The sequence below is a fragment of the Cherax quadricarinatus genome, unplaced genomic scaffold (genome assembly GCF_038502225.1).
Source record: "Cherax quadricarinatus isolate ZL_2023a unplaced genomic scaffold, ASM3850222v1 Contig257, whole genome shotgun sequence".
In the NCBI taxonomy this organism is placed as follows: Eukaryota; Metazoa; Arthropoda; class Malacostraca; order Decapoda; family Parastacidae; genus Cherax; species Cherax quadricarinatus.
The window spans coordinates 7,501-25,177 of record NW_027195283.1 but is presented as its reverse complement, the minus strand read 5'-3'; the positions used below and the strand labels follow the sequence as shown (position 1 = coordinate 25,177).

At 36.5% G+C, this 17,677-nt stretch overlaps 1 protein-coding gene across 1 annotated transcript in view; it reads left to right on the top strand.

Annotated features, from left to right (window-relative positions):
• The window catches only part of LOC128686639 (uncharacterized), a gene marked incomplete at its 5' end in the record, with an annotated part of 89,171 nt that extends 73,918 nt beyond the window's left edge, over positions 1-15,253 (top strand). The window contains 2 exons of the mRNA XM_070080265.1: positions 6,661-6,685; positions 11,301-15,253. Of these exons, the coding sequence (XP_069936366.1) occupies positions 6,661-6,685; positions 11,301-11,335 (60 nt within the window). The remainder of the gene's footprint in view (positions 1-6,660; positions 6,686-11,300) is intronic.
• Positions 15,254-17,677: the final 2,424 nt, after the last annotated feature.

Sequence of the window (17,677 nt, the reverse complement as noted above, 5' to 3'; positions counted from 1 at the left end):
TCAGTTTTTTGCTTCCACACACGAGCAAAATTTCCATAAGCGAGCAGGCCTCAAGGCAGGTGCCTTGATGCTGGTGAGGGGCTCTTGCTCTTGATCTAGGGAATTGTATCTCATTTGTTTGTTGGACTGTCTTATTGAAACTTGGGCAATGTATGATGGAAAGACCGTTCTTAATGTAATGATAATAATAATATGTATAATAATAATACATGTAATAATAATAATATAATATAATACAATAATAATAATAATAATAATAATATAATATAATACAATAATAATAATAATAATAATAATAATAATATAATATAATACAATAATAATAATATAATATAATACACTAATAATAATAATAATAATATAATACATATAATAATAATATTTATATATAATAATAATGTACTACATAACAATAATTATAATAATAGACGACCTCAAAAGGCCGTCACTAGATGGCAGTGTTTACCACAACAAAGAGGGAGCAGTTGTGGCTGCCTCCACCTGTTACATAATGACATATTTTATGCATTCTGGAGTATATATCAGGTTTCTATTTTATTTATAGAGGAAGGTGGCAACAACAAGTAAGAGGGAGGTGAAAGTGTATAAACGAAGGGAGGAGGAAGTTCGGGGGAGATATAAGCGACTGTTGGCAGAAAGGTGGGCTAGTGCAAAGATGAGTAGTGGGGTGGGTGAAGAGGGTTGGAATAGTTTTAAAAATGCAGTATTAGAATGTGGGGCAGAAGTTTGTGGTTATAGGAGGGTGGGGGCAGGTGGAAAGAGGAGTGATTGGTGGAATGATGAAGTAAAGGGTGTGATAAAAGAGAACAAAATTTTGGAGTGAGTTAAACAAGTTAAGAAAGCCTAGGGAAAGTATGGATTTGTCAGTTAAAAAGAGTAGGGGAGTTAGTAGATGGGGAGAGGGAGGTATTAGGTAGATGGCGAGAATATTTTGAGGAACTTTTAAATGTTGAGGAAGAAAGGGAGGCGGTAATTTCATGCACTAGCCAGGGAGGTATACCATCTTTTAGGAGTGAAGAAGAGCAGAATGTAAGTGTGGGGGAGGTACGTGAGGCATTACGTAGAATGAAAGGGGGTAAAGCAGCTGGAACTGATGGGATCATGACAGAAATGTTAAAAGCAGGGGGGGATATAGTGTTGGAGTGGTTGGTACTTTTGTTTAATAAATGTATGAAAGAGGGGAAGGTACCTAGGGATTGGCGGAGAGCATGTATAGTCCCTTTATATAAAGGGAAAGGGGACAAAAGATATTGTAAAAATTATAGAGGAATAAGTTTATTGAGTATACCAGGAAAAGTGTATGGTAGGGTTATAATTGAAAGAATTAGAGGTAAGACAGAACGTAGGATTACGCACGAGCTAGGAGGTTTCAGAGTGGGTAGGGGATGTGTAGATCAAGTGTTTACATTGAAGCATATATGTGAACAGTATTTAGATAAAGGTAGGGAAGTTTTTATTGCATTTATGGATTTAGAAAAGGCATATGATAGAGTGGATAGGGGAGCAATGTGGCAGATGTTGCAAGTATATGGAATAGGTGGTAAGTTACTAAATGCTGTAAAGAGTTTCTATGAGGATAGTGAAGCTCAGGTTAGGGTGTGTAGAAGAGAGGGAGACTACTTCCCGGTAAAAGTAGGTCTTAGACAGGGATGTGTAATGTCACCATGGTTGTTTAATATATTTATAGATGGGGTTGTAAAAGAAGTAAATGCTAGGGTGTTCGGGAGAGGGGTGGGATTAAATTATGGGGAATCAAATTCAAAATGGGAATTAACACAGTTACTTTTTGCTGATGATACTGTGCTTATGGGAGATTCTAAAGAAAAATTGCAAAGGTTAGTGGATGAGTTTGGGAATGTGTGTAAAGGTAGAAAGTTGAAAGTGAACATAGAAAAGAGTAAGGTGATGAGGAGTATGGAAGAAGTAAATGTTTTCAGATACTTGGGAGTTGACGTGTTGGCGGATGGATTTATGAAGGATGAGGTTAATCATAGAATTGATGAGGGAAAAAAGGTGAGTGGTGCATTGAGGTATATGTGGAGTCAAAAAACGTTATCTATGGAGGCAAAGAAGGTAATGTATGAAAGTATAGTAGTACCAACACTATTATATGGGTGTGAAGCTTGGGTGGTAAATGCAGCAGCGAGGAGACGGTTGGAGGCAGTGGAGATGTCCTGTCTAAGGGCAATGTGTGGTGTAAATATTATGCAGAAAATTCGGAGTGTGGAAATTAGGAGAAGCTGTGGAGTTAATAAAAGCATTAGTCAGAGGGCAGAAGAGGGGTTGTTGAGGTGGTTTGGTCATTTAGAGAGAATGGATCAAAGTAGAATGACATGGAAAGCATATAAATCTATAGGGGAAGGAAGACGAGGTAGGGGTCGTCCTCGAAAGGGTTGGAGAGAGGGGGTAAAGGAGGTTTTGTGGGCAAGGGGCTTGGACTTCCAGCAAGCGTGCGTGAGCGTGTTAGATAGGAGTGAATGGAGACGAATGGTACTTGGGACCTGACGATCTGTTGGAGTGTGAGCAGGGTAATATTTAGTGAAGGGATTCAGGGAAACCGGTTATTTTCATATAGTCGGACTTGAGTCCTGGAAATGGGAAGTACAATGCCTGCACTTTAAAGGAGGGGTTTGGAATATTGGCAGTTTGGAGGGATATGTTGTGTATCTTTATACGTATATGCTTCTAAACTGTTGTATTCTGAGCACCTCTGCAAAAACAGTGATTATGTGTGAGTGTGGTGAAAGTGTTGAATGATGATAAAAGCATTTTCTTTTTTTGAGATTTTCTTTCTTTTTTGGGTCACCCTGCCTCGGTGGGAGACAGCCAACTTGTTGAAAAAAAAAAAAATTATTTCATATTAGATGAACTGTGATGGATAAATAAGCCGTAGAGTTGATGGTAGGGAAATATTCAATGAGTCTTTTGTCCTGTCTCCAGACACGCTCTCTTCGGCCGCCGCCACTGCCACACGTATAATGACATATTTTATTCATTCTAGAGTATATATCAGGTTTCTATGTTATTTATATTGTTTATGTCATATTAGATGAACTGTGATAGTTAAATAAGCCGTAGAGTTGATATTAGCGAAATTATTGAATTACAGAATTCCACTGGAACGGATTAATTGCATTTCAGTTAATTTAAAGGAGGAAAATTGACTCAGCAAACGAGCAAATCCAGTTGCGAGCAAGGTCATGAAGTGGATTAAACTCGCAAGTAGAGGTTCCACTGTATTTTGAAATTAAACCAGTTTCTTCATTCCCATTAATCTTTTTTTTTATTATTATTTATTTTTTTTTATTATTATCACACTGGCCGATTCCCACCAAGGCAGGGTGGCCCGAAAAAGAAAAACTTTCACCATCATTCACTCCATCACTGTCTTGCCAGAAGGGTGCTTTACACTACAGTTTTTAAACTGCAGCATTAACACCTCTCCTTCAGAGTGCAGGCACTGTACTTCCCATCTCCAGGACTCAAGTCCGGCCTGCCGGTTTCCCTGAACCCCTTCATAAATGTTACTTTGCTCACACTCCAACAGCACATCAAGTATTAAAAACCATTCGTCTCCATTCACTCCTATCAAACACGCTCACGCACGCCTGCTGGAAGTCCAAGCCCCTCGCACACAAAACAAAACCTCCTTTACCCCCTCCCTCCAACCTTTCCTAGGCTGACCCCTACCCCACCTTCCTTCCACTACAGACTGATACACTCTTGAAGTCATTCTGTTTCGCTCCATTCTCTCTACATGTCCGAACCACCTCAACAACCCTTCCTCAGCCCTCTGGACAACAGTTTTGGTAATCCCGCACCTCCTCCTAACTTCCAAACTACGAATTCTCTGCATTATATTCACACCACACATTGCCCTCAGACATGACAACTCCACTGCCTCCAGCCTTCTCCTCGCTGCAACATTCATCACCCATGCTTCACACCCATATAAGAGTGTTGGTAAAACTATAGTACTCTCATACATTCCCCTCTTTGCCTCCAAGGACAAAGTTCTTTGTTTCCACAGACTCCTAAGTGCACCACTCACCCTTTTCCCCTCATCAATTCTATGATTCACCTCATCCTTCATAGACCCATCCGCTGATACGTCCACTCCCAAATATCTGAATACATTCACCTCCTCCATACTCTCTCCCTCCAATCTGATATCCAATCTTTCATCACCTAATATTTTTATCCTCATAACCTTACTCTTTCCTGTATTCACTTTTAATTTTCTTCTTTTGCACACCCTACCAAATTCATCCACCAATCTCTGCAACTTCTCTTCAGAATCTCCCAAGAGCACAGTGTCATCAGCAAAGAGCAACTGTGACAACTCCCACTTTATGTGTGATTCTTTATCTTTTAACTCCATGCCTCTTGTCAAGACCCTCGCATTTACTTCTCTTACAACCCCATCTATAAATATATTAAACAACCACGGTGACATCACACATCCTTGTCTAAGGCCTACTTTTACTGGGAAATAATTTCCCTCTTTCCTATGTACTCTAACTTGAGCCTCACTATCCTCGTAAAAACTCTTCACTGCTTTCAGTAACCTACCTCCTACACCATACACCTGCAACATCTGCCACATTGCCCCCCTATCCACCCTGTCATACGCCTTTTCCAAATCCATAAATGCCACAAAGACCTCTTTAGCCTTATCTAAATACTGTTCACTTATATGTTTCACTGTAAACACCTGGTCCACACACCCCCTACCTTTCCTGAAGCCTCCTTGTTCATCTGCTATCCTATTCTCAGTCTTACTTTTAATTCTTTCAATAATAACTCTACCATACACTTTACCAGGTATACTCAACAGACTTATCCCCCTATAATTTTTGCACTCTCTTTTGTCCCCTTTGCCTTTATACAAAGGAACTATGCATGCTCTCTGCCAATCCCTAGGTACCTTACCCTCTTCCATACATTTATTAAATAATTGCACCAACCACTCCAAAACTATATCCCCACCTGCTTTTAACATTTCTATCTTTATCCCATCAATCCCGGCTGCCTTACCCCCTTTCATTTTACCTACTGCCTCACGAACTTCCCCCACACTCACAACTGGCTCTTCCTCACTCCTACAAGATGTTATTCCTCCTTGCCCTATACACGAAATCACAGCTTCCCTATCTTCATCAACATTTAACAATTCCTCAAAATATTCCCTCCATCTTCCCAATACCTTTAACTCTCCATTTAATAACTCTCCTCTCCTATTTTTAACTGACAAATCCATTTGTTCTCTAGGCTTCCTTAACTTGCTAATCTCTCATTTTCTCCATATACTCTTCCCTCCTTGCATCGCTTCTACTTTGTAAAAACTTCTCATATGCTAACTTTTTCTCCCTTACTACTCTCTTTACATCATCATTCCACCAATCGCTCCTCTTCCCTCCCGCACCCACTTTCCTGTAACCACAAACTTCTGCTGAACACTCTAACACTACATTTTTAAACCTACCCCATACCTCTTCGACCCCATTGCCTATGCTCTCATTAGCCCGTCTATCCTCCAATAGCTGTTTATATCTTTCCCTAACTGCCTCCTCTTTTAGTTTATAAACCTTCACCTCTCTCTTCCCTGATGCTTCTATTCTCCTTGTATCCCATCTACCTTTTACTCTCAGTATAGCTACAACTAGAAAGTGATCTGATATATCTGTGGCCCCTCTATAAACATGTACATCCTGAAGTCTACTCAACATTAATCTTGTGCGCATTAATTTTGTGCCAGTTTTTCTCATCTGCCATTCAGTAATTGATTATACTGTCAAAGCATTAGCTTATGTTTGACATTTTTACTCATTATATTTCTCATTGTAAGCGTAGTATTTTTTTTGTAATTGTCACATTTCTCATTTGTTCTGAATCATATCATGCTGATTACAAAAAGGATCCAAATAAAACTTATTCAGTCATTTATATTTATAAATGATTTTTTTTCATTGACCCAGCAAAAAATATATACGTATAACATACGATGTGATCTAGAGTCTAGGTAGTTTGATAACATGTGAGGCCTTTGGAACCCACAGCAGAAAATTGCATTTTGTCTTTCACGAAAGACATTTTATCATTAATTAATCATTGGGATCCCATGGGTTCCAGTACCTCTTTGGAAGTCTTTGGTGATATTTTTCATAGTAAGTGAACAACACCTAATGTTCAGAGGTGAAGAAGGTTGTTACTGATATCAGTATGTGTGAGTATGGATCATGCTGGACTTTAGAAGTGTCAGGGTAATGATGTGTGGCATATTCAGGTGAACCCCCAAGAGCTTATAATACAGAAATGCATATTTCATGAGTGCAAAAATGGAATAGTTGAAGTAGCAGATGGAGTCCTTTGAAAGCCTCTGAGCCCCAGGGGCATCTAGTCAAGAATTATTAATGTGACATTCAAATTCTGAATCCCAATATAATATAGCTAGTCAATCAGTATTAATACTTTGCATTTTTATTTGGAAATTAATGAGCTCAAGACAAAATATGTATACTGTACAGTACATATTTTAAAGTGACGGTAATATTTTCAGTTAGTAGTTTTTATACTGATTATGATTTATACATTACTGCATCAGACTGTAATTAAAATAAGTTCATTATCTTTTTCCAGTCAAGAGACATTCTCCTAACTCTTGGTAAGTGTTGGAAATACTGTACATTGATTCATTATTTTTACTACATACCAGTACTGTGATATACTCTGCCTCATTAAATAAAGACCCCATATTTTGCCTATGTAATAACATGGCAGTTCTTTGCAGATGAGCTTAATCACTCATAAGTTGATTAAGCAAGTGTTAATCAGTGGAAGGTAAACATTTATACATGATGGAAAAAAGGTATTTTAGGATACTCTGATTTTCTCAGCAAGGACCTTCTAACGCCAATTTGACACATTTGTCATAGTGAAATTATTTAACTTTCCTTACCTAAAATTAAAATAAGTTTTATCTGGTGCAGTATACAGTTGGGCCCAGATTTATGTCTTTCTAACTGATTTGCACTTTGGAGCTGATTAATTACATACAGACACTGATCTGAAATTGCAGTATTTGGAAATATTAAAAGTATTTTAAATAAAAATATTTTTTCTCAGTTCTTTTGCCATTGCATTCATATTTTATGTATGTTCACTTTATTCATATATAGAGAGCTCACGGTTATTGGTAGAAATTAACCCTTTCAGGGTCCAGAGACCAAATTTCAAAGTGCACACCAGTGTCCAAGAATTTAAAAAAAATAATTATATTTTTTCTTATGAAATGGTAGAGAATCTTTTTCTGAAGGTAATAAAGCAAAAAGTACGAAATTTGATGGAAAATTGACAAAATTATGCTCTCGCGAATTTTGATGTGTCAGCGATATTTACACATCGGCAATTTTGTTGATTTTGACTCCCATTTTAGGCCAATTACATTATACCAGTCGACCAGATTCTTAGCTATGTCACTAGTATTACTTCTATTCTATCAATTGAGCACAAGAAATCGCCAAGTCAACTGTTTCAACTACAAAATAAAGTGATTGGAAATTGGTAATTTGGCCAATTTAATGCAAAGTTCAAAATATTCCAATTTCAAAATGGTGTCCAGAATAAACAATGCAGGCATTCCTGGCACTAAACTAACATTTTCTCTGTTCATTAGTTATGTTTTCAGGCTTTATAAATGAATTCCATTTTGATTTTTAATTCACATAATGAATTTTTATTCAAACCAAAAAAATAGAAGATTTACTGTCATGCAATATTGTAATAATTGTATAAACAATATCAGCACACTTGTGAACATATATTAGACCCACCAGCTGGCATGTATTAGACGTGTGAGGTCATTTGTTTACTCTTGAACATCGGCAAAAATTTAACATTTCCGATACTTTGAGCTAAGTTTCAAGCCATTTTCAGTACTAAAACCAATCAAAATCATTTCTTTTTATGTAATATATCTTCCATTCTATCAAATGAGACCAAGAAATTGCAAATACAACTATAAAAAGCATAAGAAAAAACACTGCAAAGTTGCTGTTTTAATCGAAAATTATGGTCTCAGTTTTTTTCTCTCATTATGCAGTGTGTGCTGCAGGATTTGTTTTATGTGGTGCACACATACCACATAGATGTATTCTCTCATATCTAGGCCCAAATTTACCGCTCACAGCTTATCAGAGTGAGCTGAGCTCATGGTGTAGATCTATGGTTTGGACCCTCAACGTAAAGCTGTAGATCTACGGCACGGACCCTGAAAGGGTTAAGAGCTGTAGATTAATATTTACAATTTTAAATTATGTTTTTTCCTCAGTTTTTTAATAAAATACATTTGTATTTTATTTTTTCATGCAGCACTGTATGACCCTTGTGGGTTTAGTGCTTAGTTATAATTGCAATAATAATAATTTTTTTTTTTCCTGTATAGATAATTCACATCTATTTGGCAGAGATCAGTCAGGTACTCATGTTTGGGCTTGATTGTTAGCATGCTCAGCTCACACAGTAAGGATCTGGGATTGATCCCTGGCACTGTGAAATGTTGGGCATATTTCCTTTCACCTGCTGCTCCTGTTCATCTACCAGTAAGTATCTGGGTGTTAGTTGACTGTTTTGGGCCACATCATGGGGGGACAAGATTATCCTAGGTTACCCGAAATGCCCTGCGTAACTAGGGGTTTTCTATATAGTATGCCAGTGATGTCAGCTAGGTCTGCCTCAATTGTACCATTTTATTGTAGAAATAATTATTATTTGCTTATTTACTATAGACTTGATGTTTGTGATTTTCTTAACACTGAACTATATGTAATTTTCAGTATTTTTTTACTAAATGCAATGGTATTTTATTCATTTTATTGATATGTAGAGTTCATGTTGATTAAATCATTATTGTACATTCATATAGATTACAAAATTGCATTCTGTGGAAGCTGCCAATACTTCTGTTATGTATTGGATAAGTCAGTTGGTGAGGTGTGTGTGTGCATATGGGATAGTAGGAGCTCTACTCACTCACACCATATCCTCCCACACAAACTAATCACCACTACGTTCCCACATATACTCATGAGGAAGTGATGAGCATATGTAAAGAATTTTTATTTAAATGTGATGCCAGAGAGGGTGGGAGTGAATATGAGTGAGAGGAGGAGGAAGTCTGGCTGTTGCCCACCCTTACACATCATCTCATTCCTCCCACACCACACACTCAACCACAGCATTGAGAAAGTGGTGAACATATGTAGACTATAGTGTTAGATATAAAGAGGGAGGATGGGCAGGGGGTGGCAAGGGCAGGCAGTCTAGCTGCAGCCTTCCTGCCTCTACACATCTGGACTACACAGTACTTTATGCTGTATTGTGGATGTTTTATTTAATTAACATTTATACATTTGACTGTTTTGGCCGTATATGTACGTGTATATACGTCTTACAAGCCAGTGTTTCGGACATATATATACTCAATAATTCTAGCGGCTTCAAATCAAGCAGGAGGAAGCTGATAGGCCCACATGTGAGAGAATGGGTCTGTGTGGTCAGTGTGCACTGTATAAAAAAAATCCTACAGCACGCAGTGCATAACGAGAAAAAAAACTCCAACCGTGTTTTCGGATTAAAATGCCGACTTTGAGGTGTATTTTCGTATAGTATTTAAGGTTGTATTCTCGTTTTCTTGGTTTTATTTGATAGAATGGAGAACATATTACAGAAATAGAGATGATTTTGATTAGTCTCATGATGAAAACAACCTTGAAATTGAGCTCAAATTAGTGGCAATGTTCGATTTTTACCAATCTTTAAGAGAAAGCAAATCACACCCCACGTCCAATACACATCAACTAGGGAGTCTAATAATCTTTTACTAGTCCACTGACATTATTTATACCATTTTTGCAATACAGCAGTAGTCTGCATAACAGTAAATCTTCTATTTTTTGTGTGAATAAAAATTCAAAATAGAAAGCAAGAGTAATATAAGAGGGGCCTGGAGACATGACTAATGCACGGAGGACATGTTATTTTAGTGCCAAGACTGTCTGCATTGTTTATTCTGGACCCTATTTTGAAATTGGCATCTTTTTTAATTTGCATGAAATTGGCCAAATTGCCAATTTTTGACCACTATTGGGTAGTTGAAATTGGTAAATGGGCAGTTTCTTGTACTCAATTGATGGAAAAAATGGAGTTCTAAAGAAATAGCTATGAGTTTGGCCGACTGGAGCAATGGAATTGACCGAAAATAGGGCTCAAAGTCGGCGAAATCGCCGATGTGTATACGTATATCGCTGAGATCACTAACTTCGCGGGAGTGTAATTGTGTAAGTTTTCAATCAAATTTCGTACTTTTGGTGTCATTAGCATTGGGAAAAAATTCTCTCTCATTTCATAAGAATTTTTTTTTGTTTTTTTTCCAAAAATTTTGCGACAGAATGACAGTTTCAGAAATGGGCTTGCGAGAGTCAAAGGCTTAATTAAACAATGTTTAATATGTTCTACCATATTAACAGTTGTAAAAAGGAACAGTAGTAGATTGGTAGACAGCAACCACCTAGGGAGGTACTACCATCCTGCCAAGTGAGTGTAATTGTTTTACATAAGATTGCTGGTGTCTTTTTTCTGTCTCATAAACATGCAGGATTTCAGGTACGTCTTGCTACTCCTTCTTGCACTTAGGTCACACTACACTTGCATGTACAAGCATATATATACACACCCCTCTGGGTTTTCTTCTATTTTCTTATTAGTTCTTGTTCTTGTTTATTTCCTCTTATCTCCATGGGAAAGTGGAACAGAATTCTTCCTCCGTAAGCCATGTGTGTTGTAAGAGGTGACTAACATACCAGGAGCAAGGGGCTAGTAACCCCTTTTCCTGTATACATTACTAAAGTTAAATAAGAAACTTTTGTTTTTCTTTTTAGGTCACCCTGCCTCGGTGGGATATGGCCGGTTTGACGAAAAAAAACATAAAGGGGAACAGTATTGAATATAAAATACTGTGTAAGAATGCAGTATTAATATTATAACTTGGGAATGAATCTCTAATTATAACATGGATTTCTATGAGAAAAAGATTCCAAATACCAAACAAACTTATGTGTATTAAGGGACAGATTTACATCATAAGTTGAGGCTTTACTCTATAAAATGTGCTCTGATTGGGTTAAATTTTCCTGACATTGAGGCTTTAAGTATGGAAGGCTAAATTGACCTCAAAAAATATTGCGTGATTGGATTTTTTTTACTAATTTTTGCTGTTTCAGCTGATGGATTCCATAGAACACATTGGGCCGTGTAAATGACATAGTCATTCAAGTGGATTCCACAGAACACACTGGGTTGTGTTGAAGAAGACAGTATCGATTTGAAGAATGTGATAAATGGCAGTACAAAAAAGTTAACAATTCCATCGGCTATCTTATAAAATGTTTTACATTTTTTAAACTAAGTGGAAACAGTTACAAAGGATTGGGCTTTATGAAGCACACAACATATGTAGAATGCAGCATTCATAACTGGCATGTTCGTAAGTTAATTGGTGGTAAATTGATATAATTTTATATAGGTGTAGCTGTGACGTAGAATGTATGACTTAAATATGTTTATAGCTTTGTAACTAGGAGCAGACATATTTCATTTGCATATTTTTGGTGTCATTAAATTTTTTTTTACCCTTATGCTTTTTAGATAAGGGATAATCATATGGTACCACTGTTGAGGGACCAGCTGACTATTTATAGGATTATTGTACATCCTCAGGACTTTTATTTGTAGCAGGAGTTCCAGCCCATTTCTGCAGAATATTCATTGTATTACAGTATATTTGTGAATTTAAGATAGGTCATTTCTGAAAATAAAAATAGGTTTCCATAAAACCTGTTGTGCATTATTTCTATCAGAACTAATATACTCAAGTTAAGGTTTTAATATTTTACATCTAATTTGCAGTTGCATTAAGAAATTGTTGTTAATCTGGTTTGATTGGTAATGCATTAAATAATGAGTTGGCTGATGAAGCATTTCATTGTCTTGTATAATTTTGTTCTTGAACTTCATGTCGGTCCCTAAATATCACTGGTAATATGAAGATACTAGGTCACTTGGCTTACAGTTGTATGTGTAACAAGTGAAGTGAGGAAAAGTTGAAAAAAAATGAAAGGGAAAGCATTGGGAAATAAGAGTATACCAATTAATAATATTCATAAAAGTGCTAACTCATAAATTATTCAATCTCTAAAGTAAAAAATGTAGAGAGCATCCTTGTTACTGATAACACTTTCAGAAGTTGGCTAATAGAGTAAACACAGCAGGAAATTGTGCAAAAGCGGCATGGTGATAGAAAAATAAACCTGTAATGACCAATGCTCTCAGATCGAGTCAGCAGTATTTCAGGAAGAACTTTATTGCCAAAATAAGTTAAGGTTGTGGAATGTATTATGTAGGATGAAGCTACCGGAAGTACTTATGGGCTTCCAAACAGACTAGAGCTTGTGATTCTTTATTTGTAATTACAGGAGCAGAGGTATCTTTGTGGTATTCCATCTTCAATGTTTAATCTATCAATAATATTTTCAAGTTTCCAGTTGTAGCACTTACTGACTTGTAATTCATTCCATTGTTCTATCACTCTTGTTAGTAAATAAATTAGTATCTTTCAGGCACTGCTTTCTTGTTAGTTTACAATTATACATCTTGTTCTTCCTGTTGATGGTGCTAAGAAATCTCTATCTGAGACCTTAAACTGTATATGGTTATCATGTCATTTCTTTACTTATCACCCAGTGAGGTCATTTCTAGCATTTTTAGCCTTTCTTAACTCAATTTTTAGCTCAAGAGCCATTTTGTAGCTCATCTTTTAGACTTTCTATACTGTCCTCGTGTTTGTCATAGTGTGTTGCATGATTGGTTTCTCACTAATATGGAGCAACATAATGAGTGTTAATTGCTATGGGTGTTTTAACTACTTAGGCAACTAACTAAACAAAATAGTTACTTTATATACTTTATATTCAGTGACCACACAGCATAATCATGATGAGCCAAATGTTAATATAATATACATTTATGAAAATAAATTGCCCCACAGAAATGCTACTTTTTTAGATTATCGTCTTAAAGTGGATTGATCTGTGTGCTACTGTATAGTTGGATTTCTTGTGTCATATGAACAATACCACAATCCTGTGTAGTTTTATCCAAGGTGATGGACACTTTATGACCTGTTACATTACAGTCACAAAGGGTCCTATCAGAATCTTTGGCCATTTTCTTTTCAAACTTCCAGTAATGGCCTAAACATGTTTTCATAAGTTTCAAAAATTTAATTCTTTCCTTAATACATAATGTTGTAACAAGAATTTAATTATTTCCTAAGTATGTAACCAGGACATTTTCTTCTTAATCTTTAGGGAATCTGAGTGTATATTTTCAGGTGATTTGTTTAAAATATAAAGCTGTATATAAAATTTATAAGAAATATGCAGATTCTCAAATAAATTATTTTGAAAAATACAGAAATAGTAACTAAAGCTTTTATATATTTTTTCTCAAGACTTCACAGAACAGTCAATACCTGACCTGTACATCACAATATTAAGGGCAGGTGATCAAATGTGCCCAGATCTTCAGTCTGATTAAATATTTAGATATTATTTCAGCATTTTACTTTCAAGCTTAAGGCAGCAATATCTTAAAGTGGAATAAGGCATAATAAAATTGATAAATGTTATGCTATTTGAATTTCAGTGAAATGGCATAACACAAAATGTATAAAATTAATCCCACAGACTACTTACACTCTGATATTTTACTTGGTAAATTTAAAAGACTATCTACTATTTATTCTCATTTTATGACTTATAAATAATTTTGTAGTTCCTGAGACTATAAAAGAATAAAGGATTTCTGTTATTTGCTTTCTGTGCTGCCATGTGAGGTTGTTTATATATTCTAGTCAGTGTATTGCCAAAGTATATTTCCGTTGTATCTGAAACTGAAAATTTACTTTAATTTCAAATCTTTGTTTTACATATTGTTTATAACTGATAAGTATTATTCATTAGCACAGTAATATAATTTCTTTTTATTTGATATCCTCTTAAATTTGGAATTTAACTTTTAAGCTGAACGTTCTCTTCACTTTGGATTTTTATACAGTATATACATTAGTGAAAAAAATTATATTGTGTAAAATATTGACTTAAAAAGTTCACTTAGTTTCACATAGCTAAACTTGGCTTTATTGGGTAAAGATTGCATTACTTTTATTTAGTTTTAACCTAATTAATATTTGTCTGGAAGATGAGAATTATATTTAGTGACAAGTGCTAAACCCTTTGGGGTCATACATCACCTGGGGAATAGGCAATCAGGTTTGATCCAAGGAAGGGAAGGAATACTAAATGTATTATTTGTTCATGCTCTGCCTTTATAATAGGTAATCATTTAATTTTGTAACTTTTGTAAGACCATTACAAAAGAGGAAATTCTTGGGTTTTATAATAGGCAATGTGCAATTTTGCAGATTAACCCATAATCAATTCAAAAATTTGTTTGAACTTGTCTGTACATCTGTAGTATTGCACCTTCAGAATAGTTTTGACTTTTATGACGATGTACTGTTGGAGTGTGAGCAAGGTAATATTTGTGAGGGGAATTGTGGAAACCAGGTAGCTGGACTTAGTCCTGGAGATGGAAGCCCAGTGCCTGCATTCTGCAGGAGGGTGGGGATTTTACAGTTTGGAGGGGCATCTGAGCTATAGTGTTGGTAAGACTGATGGTGAGTGTTTCTTCTTTTAAATCCTTAGCCATCATAATTTTATCTTGGCCTTCACTTAAAATGTCAGAACAGCAGTTTCTAAGAATATGTGTTTTTCCTTGTAGATTCAATACTGTACCTCATTTGATAAAAATAGTAAAGCACAAAAGACACCCAAACACGTGATATAATCTCATATTCACCAGACATAACACTACCATAATTCTGCCATATAATGCTGTAGTTGTGCTATGTGGGTAATTGCCCCATTAAGATTAAAGTGCCCATTATCTAAGGAGTTTCCAAAATATATATTACCTACATGTATTTGGAATCTCTTTACCAGTCAGTATTCTAAATTTAGTCTAAATGGGTACTTTTAGGTTGGTGGAGAAATTACCCCTCACATGGCACAATTGCCCTATTATACAGTACTAATAAAATTCTAATACAGTGGAACCTAGGTTTTCATGATTAATCCACTCCAGAAGGTCTGACAAAAATTGAATCGTACAAAAACTGAAGCAGTATTTCCCATCAGAAATAATGTAAATCCAATTAATCCATTCCAGACACCCAAAAATATTAAAAAAAATACATCTTATAGAGAATAACTATAGTTTTACATACAGAAAACAATGAGAAATAAATGTAAATTACTAATGAAATGGATAAATGAATATTTAACATCACTTTTACCTTTATTGAAAACTCTTGTTGGTGTATGGAAGATAGCAAGGAGTGGAGAGGGAGGAGGAGAGGTTATTGTTTAGAAGGGGAATTCCCTTCCATAAGGACTTCAGGTATCAAGGCCCATCCAGGGTTACTTCCCTTCTTTGTCTTTTACTGGCACTAGGACCAGCTTGAGTCATTGTACCCCTGTCGCACAAAAAATCTACCCAGAGAGGTCTGTTTCTGACGTCTCTTAAAGATTTGCCTAAAATGGGACAAGGCATTGTCATTGAACATGTTGCAGACACAGCTTGCAACAGCTTTGTTAGGGTAATATTTCTCCACAAAACTTTGCAACTCACTCCACTTTGCACACATGTCCTTAATCACTGAAGAAAGCACATTCTCCCCTCTCCCTCCTCCTCTGAAGCAGTTTCCTCAGCTATGGTCTTGCTGTTCCAGTTGAAGGTTTTGCAGCTCTTCAGTGGTTAGCTCTTCCCTGTGGTCATCCACCAACTCTTCCACATCCTGGCCACTCACATCCAACCCCATGGATTTCCTCAAAGACACAATAGATTCCACAATAGGTGTAGGGTTGTCAGGGTCAGCCTGAAACCCTTCAAAATCCTTCTCGAGGACACATTCTAGCCACAATTTTCTCCAAGCAGAGTTCATCGTCCTGGAAGTTACTCCCTGCCAAGCCTTATCTATAAGGCTTATGCAATTGAGGATATTGAAGTGATTCCTCCAGATCTCTTAGGGTCAATTCAGTGTCTAAGGTCACTTGAAAGCACATTTGAAACTGCTTTGGTGTAGAGTCTTTTGAAGGTTGAAATGACCTGCTGGTCCATGGGCTGGATGAGAGGAGTGGTATTAGGGGGCAAGAACTTCATTGTGATGAAACTAAACTTCTCCAACAATTGGTCTTCCAAATCTGGAGGATGAGCAGGAGCAATGTCCATTATCAGGAGGCACTTGAGTGGCAATTGATTTTCCAGGAGGTACAGTAGACCGTCATTTACCACAAGTTTATTTAGCACGATTTGGGCATAGCATGATTGAAGAATTGCAGCACAATTTTATGTAACACGTCATAAGATGAATTTAACAAGGTTCAGTTTGGGGGAAGGAAATAAAACTTCCCTTTTCCTCAAGCGGCTGCCTTATTGTGGATCAGCAGGGAAGACCTCCCCCCGTCCCCAGCCACCCCCCGACACCACCCCACCATCCCAGCATTTGTACTTCATGTGTGTCCAATCCAACTTCTCTGCTACAAGGTTGTGATTGTGAATTGTGTTTTGATCTTTTAATTGCTATATCTTGTATCTGCCAAGCAATCATGACACCCAGTAGGCATACCAGTGTTGCTCAAAGTGGCAAGAAAAGGTGTAAGCATTTAAGTCTTAAAATTAATGAAGAAACAGAGATATTAGACAAGACATAACCTGTGGCCATAATGAAGTGTTACTTTTTTTTTTTTTTTTTCAACAAGTCGGCCGTCTCCTACCGAGGCAGGGTGACCCAAAAAAGAAAGAAAATCCCCAAAAAGAAAATACTTTCATCATCATTCAACACTTTCACCACACTCACACATTATCACTGTTTTTGCAGAGATGCTCAGAATACAACAGTTTAGAAGCATATACGTATAAAGATACACAACATATCCCCCCAAACTGCCAATACACACAAAAAATAGGCAAACATAAGTTTGTGTGACTGGCTGACTTACTGAATGAATTTACTGACTTAATGACTTGACTGACTTACTAAATGACTTGACTGACTGACTGAATGACTTGACTGACTGACTGAATGACTTGACTGACTTACTGAATGACTTGACTGACTTACTGAATGACCTGACTGACTTACTGAATGACTTGACTGATTTACTGAATGACTTGACTTACTGAATGATTTGACTGAATGACCTGACTGACTTACTGAATGACTTGACTGACTTACTGAATGACTTGATTGACTTACTGAACAACTTGACTGACTGACTGAATGACTTGACTGACTTACTGAATGACTTGACTGACTTACTGAATGACTTGACTGACTTATTGAATGACTTGAGACTTACTGAATCAATTGACTTACAGAATCACTTGACTGACTGAACAACTTGATTGACTTACTGAATCACTTGACTATCTTACTGAATGACTTGATTAACTGAATGACAAAGTTAGGCACTCTGGT